Source organism: Anolis carolinensis, chromosome 2 (assembly GCF_035594765.1).
Source record: "Anolis carolinensis isolate JA03-04 chromosome 2, rAnoCar3.1.pri, whole genome shotgun sequence".
NCBI classification, from domain to species: Eukaryota; Metazoa; Chordata; class Lepidosauria; order Squamata; family Dactyloidae; genus Anolis; species Anolis carolinensis.
The window spans coordinates 169,885,872-169,907,012 of NC_085842.1; the positions used below are offsets into that span (position 1 = coordinate 169,885,872).

The 21,141-nt window shown below is 39.4% G+C and overlaps 1 protein-coding gene across 1 annotated transcript; it reads right to left on the reverse strand.

The window, feature by feature from the left end:
• Positions 1-4,386: 4,386 nt before the first annotated feature.
• neurod4 (neuronal differentiation 4) lies at positions 4,387-20,528 on the reverse strand. Its single transcript, XM_003224469.4, has 2 exons — positions 20,039-20,528; positions 4,387-5,796 (listed from the first exon to the last, which is right to left on the reverse strand). Exon 2 carries the CDS (start codon positions 5,785-5,787, stop codon positions 4,792-4,794), a length of 996 nt encoding a protein of 331 aa, XP_003224517.1. The 5' UTR covers positions 5,788-5,796; positions 20,039-20,528; the 3' UTR covers positions 4,387-4,791.
• Between the last annotated feature and the right edge of the window lie 613 nt (positions 20,529-21,141).

A 21,141-nucleotide genomic window follows, 5' to 3' on the forward strand; every position in this document is an offset into this window, starting at 1 on the left:
TTAAAAAGCTTGATCCATGAGATAGAGACAGTCATAAATAAAATGAGTCTTTTATCTGAAACAAGTCACCACTTTTATTTGGGCTGAAGAGCCAATTCCATTTTCTTTACAAAAGGATAATATATATATATATATATATATCAGTACAAAACTCACATCCTATGAAATAAACCAAACCCTTTGGGGCTATCCTTCTTGTTTAAAAAGCTGTTGTGGTTAACGGGTTCCTTTGGGAGTACAATAGATTTCCAAACGTCTATACCTGGCTGATGAACCCTTAACATTGATCAAAGCCATTCAGATGGAGGCTGAAGACTGTGATCAGCAAATGTATGTGTGAGAGGGCTTTTGAACTGAATTTCATGGGGTTTTCTTAGGCAAGGAATACTCAGAGGTGGTTTTGCAGGTTCCTTCCTCTGAAATATAGCCTACAACACTTGGTAGAGGTTCAGTATCCTTTATCAGAAATACTTGGGACCAAAAGTATTTTGGATTTCAGATTCTTTTAAATTTGAGAATATTTTTGCACATATATCCATAATGGAATATTCTGGAGATGGCATCCAAATCTAAGCATGAAATTTACTGATTTTTCATAGACACCTTATATACATAGCCTAAAGGTAATTTTATACAAATATTTGTAATATTTTGGGTGATATACAAAGTTTGTCTGCACTGAACCACAAGAAAGCGAAGGTATCACTATCTCAGCCACTCATGTGGACACTTTTGTATTTTGGAGTATTTTGGATTTCGGAATTCTGGATAAGGATGCTGAACCTGTATTCATCCAAGTACTAACCAGGGATGACCCTGCTTAGCCTCCATGATCAGACAGTACCTGATGCCTTTAAGGCCATGTAGACAGATAGTCATCAGGCAGGCAAAAAAGCAGCATCCTGCAGGACACATTTACCAGTTGTTGTTCACAACTGTAGGCTGTTAGAAAACACAAAAATATTATTCTGTTTGTTTTTCTTGAAAGGAAAACAAAATAAGCAAAGCAATCCTACCAGAAAGCTACAACAAGGAGGGGGAGAAATCTGCAATTGGCATGTTCTGGTGCCAGGTCAGGAAAGAGGAACTGATACCATGGCATTCAGTGGTTCTGGTGGGGTGGTGATTCTTCCCTGAGCTTCAGTTGTAACTTAATTGGAGCTACCCAAGGCATTGTACCCAATAGCTAAAACAAGTTCAACACCCTATATAAGCCATTAAAGTTCTCCCAAAAACCCAGAGTAGAATTGCCATTCCATTAAGATGGAAGCCATCAGTGCCATTGTATCAATATTTGGTCACAACACACCCATTTCCAGAGCTTGGAAAGGACATGATGAAAGTAATATTGGTAGATGTTCATCTATTTAAAAAAAATTGGCTTTTTTACTTTACCAGGTGTAATACCAGCAAACATACCAAGGTTGTTGTGTGTTTTCCGGGCTGTATGGCCATGTTCCAGAAGTATTCTCTCCTGACGTTTCGCCCACATCTATGGCAGGCATCCTCAGAGGTTCTGAGGTATATAGATGTGGGCGAAACGTCACGAGAAAATACTTCTGGAACATGGCCATACAGCCCAGAAAACACACAACAACCCTGTGATTCCGGCCATAAAAGCCTTTGACAACACATTCAACATTCCAACTTTGTTGTTAATTGTTTTCATGTTGTCTTCAAAGTATGGCTTCCTTCTGAATGAGAGACCTCCAAAAGCTCTGGGAACATTCTGGTCTTGCAAAGACAAGGCCATGGCTTCTTTGATTGGATCAGTCCAACTGTAATACACATGTTTGTCCAATAATAGCCCAAGCTTTACTTCCTTCTTCATTTCCTATGTGTCAAATACCACCATCGGAATATCATGCCCAACAGAGTTCTCCATATGCATACCTGGGTACCATCTGCTATGCAAATATCACTCTGTCAACAGGTATTTGCTTTGAACTGGTAACTATAGGATTGCTCCCCAATTTGCATAGAATTATTATTATTGCTCATACTGCTGCTGATTCTGCAGCTAATAAGATAATCTCTTCTGAAGCTATCTGTCAATGAGAATATACAAAAAGCATTAATATATATATTATTGCTTGGTGACACTATGGACTGGTATTCCCCCCAGTACAAAAGTGGAGGGAAAGTGGAGGAATAAGTTAAATAAATAATCACTAATAAATAATCATGGGGCAAAGGCACCACAAAACAAAGAAAAAGGGAAATCCAACTTCATACACACATTTGTTCCCACATTGCTATAAAACCTCCAACTAATTATTTAATGAACATCACAGGTCTTTGAAGCACTTTTCACATCTTATGTGAAACAAAATGAAAATAATTCAAAGAATCTAGATAAATAATAAATAATTGGACTTAAGACATGCCACTTCTTGGTCATTCATGTTCAAAAATATCAGTGTTGATGAAAGATAGATATCTGTCATTTGCTTGGGTTCCACCCAATTTAATTGAAAAATAGACCATAACATCTGTATTCAATATTAATGGCACATGGAGCTCCATGGAATAACAATTACTTTTTAAATAGCTGTACCAAAAACAATAGAAATCATATCTGAGGGTGGGACCATCAATAATATAAAGTCAACATTCTGGGAAATTCAAGTAGCCAACCCTGAAGGCTGGGCTAGGTCCTGAAACCTGAATCTATCACAAAATCAACAAAATAAGAGAATACAAAATACATTTCACATTTGCTGGATTGATGAGGATAACAGATCTCTTGAACATGTATTCCATACCCACAGCTATCACTCAGACTTCAGTGGCTTTGGCTGCATGAGGAACTCTAGTTGTTCACTTTAAAGATAAGAAATAGGGAAATGGGGATTTTGTTGTCACTGCTGGAGGATAAAGTTCATTGGATTTGAATATCCACAAATTTGCCACCATCATATTAGAAATGTATAATTTTTAATTGGTGGTTGCTGGGAGAAAAAGGACTTCATGTGTGAGCCAAAAACCAACTTCTGGACATAGGAAGAAAAGTGAGTTCATTGCTCCATTGGAATGATGAAACCATTCACTCAAATCTAATTTTTGTGTGTATTTTGAAGGGAATGGCTACTTTGGATCTTCAGATGCAATGATGTGATGTTTCTGTGGCACACTAGCAGTTACATCGTCATTATTATTATCCTGAAGTCAGTAGGACTTAGTAATGTTGCAATCCGCACAAATATACACAAGCTAGCCATTCGTGAAGCTGGGAGATAATTATATTTTCTGTTGGAAGTATAGCAGCTATTTGATAACAGTTGAGATTATTATTTCTCATGGTGTGACTCAAATTGCATTTCAGAGCATCCTATAGCATTGGTTCTTCCTTTATATGATTTGCAAGCGAAGATGTTGCTTTCTTTACTATCAGAATAAGCCATTCCCTAGATTAAAAAAAAAAACTTTGCTATTGCCAGTTCCAGGTATTGTGTTGCTCTGCTTTTATGCTTTTGTGTCCACCAAAGCCCTTTGGGATGAAGCCATAAGATTGCCTACCCTCTCCATTGTCTAATTCACCAGGAGCGAACTGTGGCCATCTAGGTAATGTTGGACATGGTCAACATTCAGTGATGATCATTACAGTTAATTAAATCAGTAGCATGAAGTTAACATTGTTCTCCCCCACCCCACCCCCACCCCCCGAAAAAAAAAAGTCATGCCCTAATATTGGCTTGTGAGAAAAGGCAGAGAATTTCCTGAGTTTGGAACAAAGGGTGCTCAAACTGAAATAGCTTTAGGAATGTTGGCGTGTGTCCAATATCAAATACTACAGTCTCCATAACAGGTTTTTATTCTGCATAACTACTATGGCTGGTTCAAGACATTTTGTTTTCTGAGGAAAAGAATAAGATGGCACTTTCTCCATTTTCTGTGCTAATGCTATATGACCAGGTAGGTGGAACAATTGTCTCCACTGCACCTGCGAACAGAATGTCAGATTGGAGCAGTAGTTCTCAGTATTGGATCCCCAGGTGTTTTGGCCTACAACTCTGAGAAATCCTAGCCAGTTTACCAGCTGTTTTGGATTTCTGGGAGTTGAAGGCCAAAACATCTGGGTACTCAAAGGTTGAGAACAACTGGATTAGAGGGTGCCAAATAGGCAGAGGTGGTATCTGCAGTTCCATCAAAAAAGACAATTGACCAGAGTTCTCGGGGTGGGGGGTGGGGTGGGGTTGGAACTGCTCCTCTCTTTCATTGAGTATCTGCTATCTGAGATTATTAAATTATAAATTAGTATACAAATAATCAAAAAGAGCACTGAAGACTGGGTGGGGAGATATTGGGTGATATTATAGGAATTAGCTCATTGGCACTATGTACTGTGGACTGCCATCTTTTGTTGTAAAGTTGCAATTTTTTAAAAAAGTTAGCTAGCTTGATCCTGGTGAGGAAAATATATGTTTGCATTATATGTAACAAGGGTGCTTATAACCATCACACAAATGCTATATAACAGTTATTGTCTTCCTTCATCCTAAATGACTCTAAGAAGGACATTTTGAGATGCTCTTTACAAGTGGGAACCAGCCTAAAAGTCTATTAATTTAGAACCACTAAAATAATATTTGGGATTACATGGATGGAGGTATGCTAAATTTGGCTCTCCCCTTCTTCCCAAAGGGCTTCCCATGAAAGTAATGTGATACTTATCATTGTAAGGAGCAGAACAAGTCCATTTTCCCCGTATTAATGCTACAGATGTCACACCATCTCTGTGAAGCATCAGATGCCTTTTTTAAATCCTGGAGCACATTTTAACTTCTTGGGTTATTCACTGAATATTGCATTGAGCTGAGCCCCCACAACATGGTGAGGATAAGAGTCATAGGTCATATCTATGGGGATGTCATATCTGGGCACTGTGGTTGAGAAATGAGAGCTGTGCCCATGAGTATTGCCCAGGGTAACGGAAGGATAGTGTGCCATGAAGCTATATGATTTTTCCAGATCAGGAGACCCATCTTGCTTGAGGGAAAAATTCCCACTGATGCTCAGAGGGGGTGTCAAAGGACCTTCATAAGATGGAGATGCGCAGTCTGGGTGGTGGTTGCCAAAGGAAGGCTCCACTAGGCTTTTAAAGCTTGGCGGCTTTAGATGGACAAGATGGTTTTCCATATTCCCATAGGGTGGACTGGGCAGCCCTGGAGACTGATAGGAAAAACTGTGAGCGGGCATCACAGAGTCAGAAATGGGTGCTTTCTCCTCATGTTTCTCCAAGAAAAGGGACTGAGGTCCCAACTGCAGACAACCAGCAACCAGGTTACTGGTTGGTTGGGACAAACCTTTGCACAGCATATCCACAAAACCTTTATCTTCTGGAGTCTGTCCACTTTCCAGTACTTCTGACAAAGCCCAGATGTAGTTCCTGGCTAGTCTCAGTGTCTCAATTTTGGACAACTTCTGGGTCTTAGAGTAGCAGGGCATCACACGCCTCAAGTTATCCAAAGCATCATTCAGCCCGTGCATGCGGGTTCGTTCCCGTGCGTTAGCCTTCACCCGGCGAGCTCTGAACCGCTCCAGCCTTGCCTTGGTCATCTTCTTCTTCTTTGGGCCCCTTCTCTTTGGTTTCCCACCATCTTCTTCCTCCTCTTCTTCCTCAATGCTGTCATGTTCAATTTCATTGAGGCTAGCAAGAATCCCATACGGTGTTTGTCTGCTGTCTTCCTCCTTCATCTCATCTTGGGAACTGAGAGCGTCATCTATCCAGGGCTGAGAAGATATAAGGTCAGCCATCTCTTTGGGCTTGGTATAAAGCTTGGCCATCCCTTTAACCTGCAAAAAAACAAAAAAAACAACCACAAATTTCAAATAAATGAAGAAATGGTCACATCTAGAAAATCCTTTTAAATTGACAGGTAAAGTTCTACAAACATCACTCTGTGATGTGCTGCATAGTCATCATGGGAAGAAGAACGCCCATTGCCCTCCTACACTTTCAGTGTAGTGCATGCCATCTGAGATTGGGCTGTGCATTTGTGAGGATTCTTTATTTTTATGTGAAGCTGAGAGATGTCCACACATCCTACCTTAAGAAGCTGGAAATCTAGCACAGTAATGTTACTTGACCAATACACTTTGCCAACATTCCAGTTGGATCTGATCCAGAAACACACAATCATTGTAAATATGCCAAGAAACAATGCACAATATAATTTTAGTGCTCCAGTTATATAGTAACTTTCAAGAAGAGATGGAGAGAATTAGGTTTTTTTAAAATAATAATGCCGATTACTACAATTTTGAAATTACTTTATATTCAAGCTTAAAAGAATGGGATATTTGACAAATCTGAATATGGTAGAAACCAAAATGTATTCATCCATCAGTCCTTTGAGCATTTAAGTCTATCTGAGGACTATGTTTGTTGTATTTCTTAAAGATACCCTTTCATCTCCAATCATTATCTGCCATCTAAAAGTTGTTTTAACAAATTGTGTGCTTTAGGCCTCCAATCTACAACAATATATACTGTCAAGCACTTCCAGAAAGGCACTAGCAGATTAGAATCAACAATATGAATTCACTAGAATTTGTGTTATCTTAAGGCGGATGATTTTTTTTTCCTGGGGAAGCCCTTCATTTTTTAACAGTAATATGGCAAGCAGGTACAACATTCTCTCCAAGCTGAAGAAGATCCTTTAAATTGCTGAATGCTGAGGAAGAAATGTCTATCAAATGTCTGCATTATATATTAATAAGCTTGACCTGAAACAAAATATTGCTATGTGGAATACTCCTGTTTAGAGCTGTATTCAACCATGTTCTCCTTCAGAAAAATCTGTTCCACATAGATCTCTGGAGTCTGCCGGTTTTCTTTGATCATTGCCTTCTTAGGAACCTAGTAAGGTAAAGATAAAGGTTTCCCCTGACGTTAAGTCCAGTCATGTATGACTCTGGGGGCTGGTGCTCATCTCCATTTCTAAGCCGAAGAGCCAGCATTGTCCGTAGACACCTCCAAGGTCATGTGGCCGGCATGACTGCATTGAGCGCCGTTATCTTCCCACCAAAGCGGTCCTTATTGATCTACTCACATTTGCATGTTTTCGAACTGCTAGGTTGGCAGAAGCTGGAGCTAACAGCAGGCGCTCATTCTGCTCCTCGGATTCAAACCTGGAACCTTTCGGTCTGCAAGTTCAGCAACTCAGTGCTTTAACACACTGCGCCACTGGAGGCTCCCTTAGGAACCTAGAAGGTATCTTTCCAGTTCTGCAAATTATGACATAGCTCTATCTGTTTCTTCTGCATGAATTATGTTGTTTTGGTTGCTCTACTTGGAAAATGTCTTTATTATTGTGTTGTCAAAAGCTTTCATGGCTGGAATCACTGGGTTGTTGTGAGTTTTTCAGGCTGTATGGCCATGTTCCAGAAGCATTCTCTCCCGACGTTTCACCCACATCTGTGGTAGACATCATCTGAGGATGCCTGCCATAGATGTGGGTGAAACGTCAGGAGAGAATGCTTCTAGAACATGGTCATACAGCCTGGAAAACTCACAGCAACCCAGTCTTTATCATTAGCTCGGAATGAGAAAAACAGAGGAAATTTGGTAGGGTTTGATGAATATTTGCAAAATATTTCACATCCTTATCATGGACATACCTTTAAGACCTGCAACTGAGCAACTACTTTATTTCATAACAAGTACTTCTTCCAAGGACTCTGGAGGCAGAAGTATTGGTTGAAGATGTTAGTTTCCATCACTTTGGCTAATGTTCTTGCACTTTCCTAACCTGAGCTCTTTTCCTGGTACCCTCTTTTACCTCTGGTGAATAATGAATGATACAAGAATGCTACAGGAGGGGTGGGGGAGAGATCAGCCTAGGTTTCATGATGATCAACTGCTTGTCAGCTTGACTTACTCATTTAATAAAGCTTAATGTGTAAGCAGCTTTGTTGAAAATGTGCCATCCAACTAATCGGTCAACTGGCTATCGCCTCATCCTTTGCAGCAAATCCTACTTTTAATATGTCTGATGGGACTTCTATAATGGATTATAGTGATAATTGTTGTACAAATGGGGGTGTGTGGTTTGAAGCTACAAGCAGAGCCCAATTATGTTTTTTATAATTATAATGTGAACAATCTAGCCATGCCCTGAAAAAGGTCGGGGAGACAGGTACCTGTTTCCACCTGATCTGGGACAGTCAGATGTATGACCCCTAGAGAATCAGTGTGGTCTAGTGGGGAGACTCCCAGCTTTGGAACAAGGAAATAACAAATTCAAATCACTATGCAGGTATGAAGACCACTGGATGAACTATTAATCACATTTAAGTCTATCCCACTTTAAAGATAGCTTGGAAGTGAAATCCAAGCTGGTGGCTGCCAGGTCAGTAAGACAGTGGGTCTAGTCCAGGCACAGGCAAACTTGGGCCCTCCAGATGTTTTGGACTTCACCTCCCACAATCCCTAACAGCCTGCCGGATGTTAGGAATTGTGACAGTTGAAGTCCAAAACACCTGGAGAGCCAAAGTTTGCCTGTGCCTGGTTTAGTCAGATTGTAGAATGAATGCTATTTTAAGAAACTATCCAAATGGCTGAACCTATTTGGAGACAGAGTTCGGCACCTTAAATAACTCCCTTAAGCCTTGAAGTAGAACCCTCATCAGATTCTTTCTGTCATTCAGAAAGCAAGAATCAAAATTAGGAATGGTTCTTTTTTTAAAAAAAACAATGACCCTCAACTGAGCTCTATCAAGTAAAGTAACTAACTAACCTATGGCCCCAGTGACCACTTGCTCCTATGTGCCACTTATCTTCTTGTAACAGGAGGTGTGTACTGAGTGGCAATTTTAAAACCACTGCTGTATCGTTTTCAGTAGTTATAAGGCAACAGCAGTGATCAGTTATAATGGCTGACATGCAAAAGCACTATGAAGAAGTGCATGAATAGACATGAAGGCAAGGTGGTGCATCCACCTTGTTTGAAGCATGAATTTGAACAGCACTTCTTAACCATATATTTCTTGACTGTAACAGGATTTATCATATGTGTTGTTGCAATCTACTTTCATGTAGCCGCATTAACAATGATAACCTAGGAAAGATGGGGCAGGAAATGCTAATCTGCAGAATTCTCAGAAAATAAGACAGAGGCTCTGTGGAGTGGTGCTTCTCAGGTCTGGGAATTGGATAAGCAAAGCACTTTTTATAGGGTTGCACACATGCTGGTAACTTTCCAGCTAAACATCCACTACATGAAAATGACTTGGAAATCAAGGCTACTGCAAAATTCAACAGTGAGATTTTGACCGGAATACCAAAAAAGGAGTTGCACTGGCTCCCCCTTTACTTCTAGTCTGAATTCAAGTTGCTCATTATGACATTTAAAGCCCTAAATTCTTGATTCTTGAATGGACCGCTCCTCCTTATATATCATCCCAAGGACTGAGGTCAGCAGTAGAGGGTGTCTCCTGTATCAAACTGGCAGAGGTAATAAAAATAGGAAGACATGGAAGAAGTTTCTCTAGGCTATGATAGCCCTTCTCTTTGAGGTCCAAATTATGGCAGTGTTTGTTTCTTTTTGGCACCAAACCAAAACCTATATTTTGTTTGTTTTTTTACTAAAGTTTTCTGGGACTAATGTTTTTTGTGGTGTGTATGTGTGTACACTTTCAAGTCCCTTGTAGACTTCTGGAAACTCCATGTATCTCACAGAATTTTCTAAAGTAAGGAGTAATCAGAGATGGGTTTGTCAGTTCCTTTCTATGAAATATCACTCACAGTAGTCATTATGATAGCCATCTTTAAAGATCTGGATTGGGGCCAATATTTCTTTTTCTTTTTTTAAAGGTACTACAAAGAATGAGGCAAATATAAATTGCATTGGGTCCATCAGTACCATAGCGTTTAACAAAGTTTATCAAATCACGAGCACTCTTATAAAAATGGGTGTGTATGCCTTTAAGTCGTTTGTCATCTTATGGTAACCACATCAATTTCATAAGGTTTCCTTATGAAAGTAGTACTCATAGGATTTGTGAGTACCTTCCTCTGAAATACAGTGCCTTGCATTCATTGACAGACTCCCATCCAAGTAGTAACCAGGGCTGGCCCTGTTTAGCTTCCAAAATAGCTGGGATATGGAAATTTTCAAGTATTTAGATCAGCAAATATATGTGTACATGATTTTAAATGGTTGTAGTTTTAAAAGTGGTTTTAACTGTACCACTGTACATGTGTTTAATAGATTTTTAAAGATTGTTTGTTCTTATAGTCTAGAAATGTATATCTATATTCTGCAAAAAAAGGAAAGCTTGAAGTATTTATATAAAATATGTACATATATAAATAAATAAATTCCAATTTCTGCCTACATTTCTTTCTCTTTCATTTTACTCAAATGCCGGTGTACAGCTAAATCTCACTTTAGACAAAATGTGGTGACAAAATTAGCTCAGCCTGGGAATTTTAGATATTAGTTGGGAAAGACACCTGCTTTTAAGGCATGAATAATGCTGTTCAGATAAATATACTTGCAACTAAAAAGTTTAAACAATTCTATCTGTGCTTAAGGACTATATCTGTTTTGCTCTACTGATATCACAGCATTGTGGGAATACTAATGATCCATAAGATTTCATGCAAATTGAAACCTCAAGTATGTTTTTTTCTTATTTGAATTTAAAAGAATGCCTGAAAGAACTGCTCTCTATGCAAACTGAAAACTTTGAATCTCCTCCAACCTTTCAACATTCTTCATCTGTTGTAGCATTGTTGTTGTTAACTGCTTCCAAGTCCACTTCAAGTTATATTGGCCCTCCAAGTCAGCCTATCATCAATAGCCTTGCTCAGGACTTGCAACTTAAGGGTGTGGTTTCTTTTATTGCAATAAAGTTCTCAACCTATGGGTCTCCAGGTGTTTTGGGCCTACAACTCCCAGATATCCCAGCCAGTTTACCAGCTGTTAAGATTTCTGGGAGTTGAAGGCCAAAACATCTGGGGAACTACAGGTCGAGAACCACTGCTTTATTGAGTCAATCTATCTGAAATGCAATCTTTCTCTTGTCCTACTACTTTCTGCTTTACTAAGCATTATTGTCTTTTTGAGTGAACTGTCTTCTCATGATATGACTAAAGTACATCAGTCTCAGTTGGTTGGCCTCAAGGGAGAGTTTAGGCATGATTTGCTCTAGGATCATTGATTTGTCTTTTGAGCAATGTATTATATCTATAGAACTCTTCTCTAGTACCTCAATTTAAATGAATTGATACCATCAGCTTTCTTCACTCATACAATGGCATGGATAATGACAACTTTTATTCAACTATATATTTTTACACTTCAGGATCTTGTGTAGTTATTTCATAAATCCCAGGATTCTCCTGATTTCCTAAATGCAATCTATTTTCTTATTAATGACTGAAGCAAAGTGTAGAAAATCTCGAACCATTTCAATGTCTTCATTTTCTGTGGTCATTGTAAGTTTCTTAATGTTCAGCTATAAACCTGCTTTTGATGTTTCTTACTTGACCTTTTTCAGTATTTGTTCCAAGCCTTTGCTATTTTTTACAGTAGTATTGTGTCATCTGCATATCTTACATTGTTGATCTTCTTTTCTCCATTGCCTCCTTTTTCTGAGTTGAATCCTACTCTACTTGTGCTATGTTCAGCCTATAATTCCAACACATAGGGTGATAAAATGCAGCCTTTTCAGATCTTTTGCCGATTAGATTCCAGAACAGAATCTTTCAGTGTCTTCTCTTACTGACTCTATACTTGGATTATGGTATAATCAGCATAACCTCTTCCATGCAAACCCACCACTGGAGAAAGGTCATGCCATGGTGAAAATTGCAGCATTATGCAGGCACAACTCTAGATCATGCAAGTGGTATACTTCTTACATGCTTGTACAAGGAGGTATTCAGTACCACCTTATGAAAGCGGTTCCCCATTCACCCACAATACAACAGACTGGTTTAAAAGATTGGCCCAGTGTGTAGCATAGGTCCTCTCCAAATCAGAAATGGTCAATAGAACAGCCATTATACCATCTTAAACTGGACAAAGGGACATTCTCTATTTAAGTAAGCCAGGTCAACCTTTGACTTGTTTTGAACAAGATCTCACTGCCTCTGTACAGAAAAGATGACAAAGTTGTTGACTAGTTGGACTGATCAGGACTTTCCATGAATAGGAAGAATAATCCTAACTATAAATAGGTTCATTTAGAAACTTCATTTTATGTCATAACACCAGCACATAGTCAATAGTAATAGCTATGTACATATTGTTATGTGATCACTGATTGGCTGAGACCATTTGGGATGCAATATAGAAATAAGAATGACACTGAATCAATGAGGGTATTAGGGAAAAGAGAGGAAATGGGAAATAAAAGAAGCAATAATTGAATGTGCACAAGCAGTAATAGTATTAGGGTGGAAAGATAAATCCAAATGGTCAGTAAGTAAATGGTACCAATCTATGGTGGAGCAAATGGAATTTGAAATTATGAATGTGAAACTAAATGTTGTAAAAACTAATGAAAATAGAACAAGAGAAATTGAAGAAAGATGGACAAGGGTAAAGAACGATATCATGAATCAATCTGGAGATCAAGCCATAAGAAATAAGATACAAATGTTATTTAGTATATAGGATGGAAATGGATAAAGATAAAGATATAAAGATTGTCTCACAAAGAAATGAATATGTAAAAAGAAAACAATCCTCGTGTTGGTGGTGGGAATTGTAAATGTTTTGTATGTCTACGGTATGTATTTCTTGTGTTTTAAAAAATAAATCTGTATTTTTAAAAAAAGACACTGAATCAATGAGGAACAGTCATCAAATGCTATGAACCATTGTGAATAGCCTTGAACCACTAATAGAAGGGTTTTACATTGCTCTTTTTTCACATTTCTGGTACAAAATAAACCATGACAACATTCACCTGAGCCCTAAGTTCTCAATTGTCACTTACAATAGAGCAAGAAACAAAAGGAGGAGCAAAGAGTGGCATCATATTAACCCCATAGGACTTTTAATCAGAACAGCTGCTCCTTCTGGTCCAACGTTACATATTACAAATTGGTTTTCAAAGTTCCTTTCACTTTGAAGCAATGTACTGAACAGATCTTTTTGAAGCACACCAACATAAGTGCCCCTTGGTTATGTGGACCTGTAGTCTTTGAAACCTCAACAAAAATATATGAAGTTTAAACAGTAAGCTGCTTTCTACCAAGTCCACCTCTTAGTTCATGTAACTTGTTACTGCCAACATGTAACTTTCTACGTGACTTTCTATGATTTTAGGCAAACATCTCCTCCAGGGATCTTTGATATGTAGCTCAGAAACTCTACATCTGGGCTATAGTAGCCTAAAGCTCTTCCTTATAATTACAACAATGAATATTCAGGAAAATGTCATCTTAAATGGGTAGAGAGATAGATATGTTAACTTGATTCTGTTCTTGTGTTCAGCAATAATCCGCACACCATTCCAAACTATAAAATGCTGATGGATTAATGAGGTGTTGAAGGTGAAGAAAGAACCACAGTCAAAATTAAGTTAATTTGACAGAATTAATGCTCTTTAACTGAAATTCAACAACATAAATGTTCTAAATATTTTTAAGAAGTTAAACTGGAAAAGCCATGTGCATTTTTAAATGCAAATTCTTTCTACGCTTACTTTAGAATGTAATTGTATTGCGGTTGGATATAGCAATGTCCTTTCCATCTTAAAACATTTCTATATAAAGCAGGCCGGGCTGTGGCGCAGGCTGGAAAGCAAGCCAGCTGCAACAAATCACTCTGACCAAGAGGTCATGAGTTCGAAGCCAGCCCGTGCCTGCATCTTGTCTCTGTCTCTGTTTTATGTTATGGCATTGAATGTTTGCCTTTATGTGTGCAATGTGATCTGCCCTAAGTCCCCTTCGGGATGAGAAGGGTGGTATATAAATGCTGTAAACAATAATGATGATGATGATGATGATGATGATGATGATGCATTATTTACTTCTACCCCATCCCACATCTTTACTAGCTATGGGTCTATCAGGCAGGATCAAGTGACTGAAATAATCTCTAAATCCTATATAGCTCGGGTCCAGAGTATTTGAAACACTATGGTTCACTATATGAGTCTGCCCGGATTTCAAAGGTCCTTTTACACCATATATTTATAACACTATGATCCTATGGAGGCCTGGTATTTGTAGTTTGTGGAAAGGTTTTTTGAATTCTCAGCTAGACATCTCTTGTTCCTAATTAAACAATATATCCCATGTTTCCAAAGGATACATCCATAGTAGCTGAAGTGGAATCATAGTGCTATAATGATATAGTGGGAAAAGAGGCCCCTCTCTTAGTTCTCCCACATCCAGGCCCATACGGTAAGCACAGAAGACAGGGCCTTATTAGTGGCTGCTATCAGATTATGAAACTTTCTTTCCAGGAGAGACCAGCATGTCCATCTCTCTTGTGACTTTCTGTTAGCAAACAAATACTTGTTATCTAAGCAGGTTGATAACAAATACTTGTTATCTAAGCAGGCGTGTTAACTGAACTTGCGGACCAAATGGTCGCAGGTTTGAATCTGGGGAGCGGAGTGAGCTCCCGCTGTTAGCTCGAGCTTCTTTCAACCTAGCAGTTCGAAAACATGCAAATGTGAGTAGATCAATAGGTACTGCTCTGGCGGGAAGGTAACGGTGCTCCATGCAGTCATGCTGACCTTGGAGGCATCTATGGACAATGCCAGCTCTTTGGCTTAGAAATGGAGATGAACACCAACCTCCAGAGTCGGACACAACTAGACTTAATGTCAGGGGAAAACCTTTCACCTTAAGCAGGTTGAAAGACAGTCTTTCAATGGGGATGTTGTGCTTTTTATTTAATTGTTTTTGTCCGATGGCTTTTATATTGTGTTAAATCTAATCACTGTTTTAATATAATGGTTGCAATCACTGCACTTAAATTAGTGTTTTAAGTTTTGTATCATGATTGAGCTACTTTGATGACTGTTAATCAAATAAGCAGGCAAGCAAATGTAAAAATAAATAAATAAATAAATTTGCATCTGAAGTTCAGACCATTCTGTAGTTTGGCAATTCTTTTTGTGTTTAGCTAACAAACAATCACTGATCATATTCCTACTTTGCTAGCCCTATCCCATGTACCTCTGAAAGAACTGTACTGATGAAACAAATTAGCTCACAAAGCAAAGCATTCTGAAAGCAACACACACCCTTGCTTAGGGTTAGATTTATCTCTTGTTCAGTGCAAAATAGGCACATCTGATTATTATTCCTAGGGAATTACAAGCTGTCTATCAGTGCACTCAGGGAAGTCTCGGAGAAAGTGCGGCCAGATGGGGCACGGCCAAAGGGCACAGGAAAATATATCACATTTCCCCCATTTGAAATAATGGTGGGTTAACAAGATCTCTCATTGTGTTATCAAAGGCTTTCATGGCTGGAATCACAGGGTTGCTGTGAGTTTTCCAGGCTGTATGGCCATGTTCCAGAAGCACTCTCTCCTGACATTTTGCCTTCATCTATGGCAGGCATCTTCAGAAGTTGTGAAGTATATTGGAAACTAGACAAGGGAGGTTTATATATCTGTGGAAGGTCCAGGGTGGGAGAAAGAACTCTTGTCTGTTGGAGGTAGGTGTGAATGTTGTAAATAATCACCTTGATTAGCATTGAAAAGCCTTGCATCTTCAAGGCCTGGCTGATTCCTGCCTGGAAGAATCATTTATTAGGAGATGTTAACTGGCCCTGATTCTTTCATGTCTGAAATTCCCCTGTTTTCAGAGTTCTATTCTTTATTTACTGTCCTGATTTTAGAGTTTATTAAATAATAGTAGCCACTTTTGTTCATTTTCATAGTTTCCTCCTTTCTGTTGACATTGACTCATCCTTGTGGATTTCAATGGCTTCTCTGTGTAGTCTGACATGGTAGTTGTTAGAGAGGTCCAGCATTTCTGTGTTCTCAAATAAGATCTCATGTTATTATCTAGATCTCTTTTTCCTCTTTTTATAACATTATAGTAATAATTGTCTGATCTTAAATGGGCAGATTCTTATTATACTCGTATTATATATCCTAATATGGATGACCCATTTTTCTTTCTAGCACAGTAAGGAAAATTATGTCTTAGTAGGACCTGTCTTAGAAATGATTCTAAGCAGCTTCTCATGGTCTCAAGCAGAACTCTCCCTCAACTTTGATGTGCCAGATCTTTGTCACTAGTGATACTGATGACTGGATCTAAGACCTCTTAGATGGAAAATCTTCTAAGACTAAGAGGTAACATTTCTACAGTGTTATTGTTACTATGTGCCTTCAAATTGACTCCAACTTATTTCTAGCCTATCATAGGGTTTTCATAGCAAGGTTTATTCAGAAGGGTTTACCACTGGCTTCCTCTCAGGCTGAGAGAGTGTGTCTTGCCCAAAGTCACTTAATGAGTTTCTGTGGCTGAGCAGAGATTTCAACCCAGGGCTTCCAAAGTCCTATTTCAATCCTCAAACTTTTACATCCTGCTGGTTCTCCTCTATTGCTTATGCAATGACAAAAGAAATGAGTGCAAGATGTCACAATGAACTTCAAATGGGATAGAAAGAAACATTTCACCCAGATCTAAGAACTAGAGTGGAAAAATGGAATAAGCTATGCAGAAAATACTCAGAATATATTTCTCTATTTTTGTGAGAAAGATAGTTGTGTGGACAGTAATCAATACTGCAAATCTCTACGTAATTGGAAATGTAGTGCCTTGCAGTTCAGCTAGATCAGTGGTTCTCAACCTGTGGGTCCCCAGGTGTTTTGGCCTACAACTCCCAGAAATCCCAGCCAGTTTACCAACTGTTAGGATTTCTGGGACTTGAAGGCCAAAACATCTGGGGACCCACAGGTTGAGAACCACTGAGCTAGATAATTAACCCTATGCCTAACTCTCAGTGTAACAATACTTCTTTGTCTTTAGTATCTTTAGATTTAATGAGCAACAACCCTCATTCTGTTTTTGCAGATGAGTGGGCAGGTCACACTCTCTCCACCTCAGAGGAAGGCAGTGGCAAAGCTCTTCTGACCAAATCTTGCCAAGATAAACCCACAATAAGGTCACCTGAGGGTTGTCATAAGTCAGAAAAGGCTTGATGGCACACAGCAACAACAACAACAACTAATATAGTATTAGCATTGTCCTAAAGCTTGCAAAAGAGGAACATGTGTTGGACTACAAATCCATATGTGAGAGACTAAAATCCAGAACTATTCACTAGACTACACTTGCTATGATCAGAATAGCATGCATAAAGTCACCACTTTCTGTGGATTTGTTTGTTCAAATTGATATTTTGCTGACACCCTGTTAACATTATATGGATAAGTAGGAATTCAAATCTCCCGCTACACCCCGGCATCTCTATTATTAAACACAATACCCTTTAGTCTGAAAACCCTTACTTCAGTATTGACTGTCTTTTATTCTAACTCAATTCCTGGTTCTACCTACAAACATGTATCAGAAGTCATGACAAAACTCATCTTTTAAAAACTAAATCTGGTGGTAAGTAATTTCTACCTCACAACCAACTAGCTTTGGTTCTTCCCTCTGAGATAGTGCATATAGTGCAGACCCCGATGACACAATGGGTTAAACCCTTGGGCTGGCAGGACTGCTGACTGAAGGGTTGGCGGTTCGAATCTTGGTAACAGGGTGAGCTCTCATCCGTCAACCCCAGCTTCCCATGTGGGGACATGAAAGAAGCCTCCCATAGGATGGTAAAACATCTAGGTATCCCCTGGGCAACGTCCTTGCAGACATTCAATTCTCTCACACCAGAAGTGACTTGCAGTTTCTCAAGTTGCTCCTGACACAAAAAAAGTGTAGTACTCTAAATAACCTTACAATGTGGTAAGGATTTTACACATGTTAGTGCAGGTATGTGGTAGAAAGCATTACTGAAATCATCTTCTCTATCATTCCATTTATACATGTCTGATAAGGGAGTATGCTTAAATAATCTGTAATAAGTGATTTCAATTTAATTATGCACCTTGTAGATTGGAATACAAGTCCAGCATAATCAAGAGGAGAGTCTCAAAATGGATTAATGTGAATTACCGTATTTACATTTTAATGAACTTTTAACCCTCTTTTGTAGCACAGCTGAAGTGTCTAGTAAAGGCTGATCAAAAACTTTAACTCTACCCTTCCTTTCACAAAAACACATCAGCAATAGATTGTATATTAAATGGGGATTACTGGGTTGAATGAATGTGTGAATTCAGTTCTTACGATTGTAGGGTACTCTTTGGAGGCCTTGATACCTTTCCAAAGTGTGCTAAAAGGCCAGTGGCAGTTACCAGACCCCTCTTTGGGTTTTAGTCTGAACATTAAAGGTTTCCCTAAATAGAAAATGAATAAAAGATGGAATCATAAGAACTTTGGTCAAAATGATTAAATTGTTTATATTAATATTACTTGTGGATACATATCAACCTGTAATGTTAAATTGTTTTATGTTTATGTTTTGATGGTTTATAGTTTTAATGGTCTAATTTATCATCATACGTAATTGTTTTTAGATGCATGATATATTGTTTTTATTGTATGTGAGGCATTGAATTTTATTATTTATTTGATGTGAACCGCTTTGAGTCTACCCAGGGGTGAGAAAAGTGGTATATAAATGCAATAAATAATAAATAAACCTGAAATATATTCATCTGTCTTTAGCAGATGTTAAAGTACATTTAAGTAGAAACAAGTATAATGGTATAATTTGTTTGTTGCCTCTGTTTGAAGAGAGAAGTCAGTGGCATTGTCAATGCTTTTAATTTTTTTTTGTTTAGAAAAAGGAAGGTTAGATTTTTTTTTTGTTAAATTTAGTTGGCAGGGGTAGGAAAAAATAATGGGGTGGGAATACTATAAGATTATTTTTCTATTGGACTTTTCTGGTTTTTTAATTTTATTTTATTGTCTGCATTTTTCTTTCATTTGTTGGATCTAAATCATGTTTTTGAAAATCTGATACAATTTAATTTTTTAAAGTGTCCCATAGCATCAAGCTCTATTGCCAAAATGTTTTCATTCCTTTAGAAAACATGAAAACCCTCAGAGTGGATGCATCACATCACCAGGAGCCACGGTGTTGCAATGGGTTAAACCCTTGTGCCAGCTGGACTGCTGACCTGAAGGTTGGGTTGCTGACCTGAAGGCTGCTGGTTTGAATCCGCAAGATGGGGTGAGCTCCTGTCTGTCAGCTCTAGCTTGCGTCAAGCTCTATCACCAAAATGTTTCCAGCCCCTTAGAAAACATGAAAAACCCCAGAGTGAGCGTGCGCTGACACGAGAGAAGCCTCCCAGCAGGATGGTAACACACCTGGGCTTAAAGAACTGGGCATGTTTAGCTTGCAGAAGAGAAGGCTGAGAGAAGACATGATAGCCATGTACAAATATGTTAGGGAAAGTCATAGGGAGGAGGGAGCAAGCTTGTCTGCTGCTGCCCTGCAGAATAGGACGCGGAACAATGGCTTCAAACTACAGGAAAGGAGATTCCACCTGAACATTAGGAAGAACTTCCTCACTGTGAGAGCTGTTTGGCATTGGATCTCTTTGCCCTGGACTGTGGTGGAGGCTCCTTCTTTGGAGGCCACAGGGGTGCTTCTTGGCAGGGGGTTGGACTGGATGGCCCGCAAGGTCTCTTCCAACTCTACGATTCTATGATTCTATGGGCATCCTCTGGGCATCCTCTCACACCAGAAGCGACTTGCAGTATGTTCTCAAGTTGCTTCTGACACCATAAAAAAATCACATCAGCGATACGGAAGCCAAGAACAACTACTGAAAAAGTCAGGAAAAAATAGGGATGGATGAATCTTTGCCTTCTCTTCCATGAAAAAACTCAATTAAGTTATTTCTTTCTTTGAAAAAACGAGCCCTGCACTGAATGGGGACGTTTCTTCCAGTGGCATGGGAGCAACAAGAACTCACAAGTGTAAACAATCCCTTTCGACCAGTGTCTGGCCAGGGATTTGTTTAGCCCATAAACTTACCCTACTGAAGAGGATAGGCTTGAGGACTTCGGATTCGATCCTGATAGGGAACAGAAGTGGCCAAAAGTGCTTCAGAAGCCTTCCAACATTCTCCCAAAGCGGTGGGACGTTTCAGCACCACGGAGGGTGGTCAGCTCCCTCTCCGGATTTGGGCTTTGCTTTGGCTGCTTTCCCCTCCCTTCTCGCCTCTCTCGCTTTGCTGGGAAAAGAGTATTCCTTTCAGCTGGCTATTGAAGACTCGTGTTCCTCTCCTCTCCAGGATTTCAGCACTCTTTGAAAAGTAACAGCAAAGTCCCTTTTCCAGCAGGGACGGTTCAGCCACTGCAAGTTCTCCAAGCAGCTCTTTCCTGCTTCTGGCGACCTCCTCCTTGGGACCCCGACACTTTTGAAAGCTTCTGGTGTTGCCCCTTTCTGCTTGGCTGAGCCAGCCCTGAGAGCTCCTCCCACTTGGGACAGAAAGGGAAAGAAGGCCAAGGCAGGCTGGCAGGCAGGAGGGGTCTCTGCTGACGCTGCCTGAGCCAGGAAGGTTTCCCAGTCCCCCGGTTTTCTAGTTTCTGAAACCTCAACCATGTCTTAGTTTCTGAAACACAGGGAGATCTGTTGCCTTGCCTTTTAAGAAAAGAGCAGCTGAGCATTTCACCTTTAGGTACAGCAGATGGAGAGAGATTGATAAAAAGAGGGAGGGATGGGAGGGAAAGGATGGAGAAAAGGAGGCTGGGAAAACATCTGCACAGAGGTGCACACATTTTAGACATTTGTCTTGTTGCAGAATAAATCTTATTCAGCCCTGGCTCTGATCAAGCCTTGAAAATAGGTTCTGGCAGCTGGAGAGAAAGGGCTTGGTGATAACAGACTGTAATGGATGAAAAACACGATCAGAACCTAAACTTTCAAACTTTTATAAATATCACTTAGTCTTTTATGGTCCCTCGGCCTCTGCAGAGTCTTTGGCATATGAACAAATTGTTACCCCTTTTGACTTCAGCTTCCAGAACCGCACCCGCAGGCATTTTGGGAAATTTAGTCCAAAGACTCCCCCCCCCCCCCAAATCATAAAGTTAAATACATTCAACTTGAAATGGCCACTGCTGCCTACTGTAACT

Bases quoted from the DNA above. Each gene is read 5' to 3' on its own strand.
- neurod4 (XM_003224469.4), bottom strand. From the start codon at position 5,787: ATGGCCAAGCTTTATACCAAGCCCAAAGAGATGGCTGACCTTATATCT.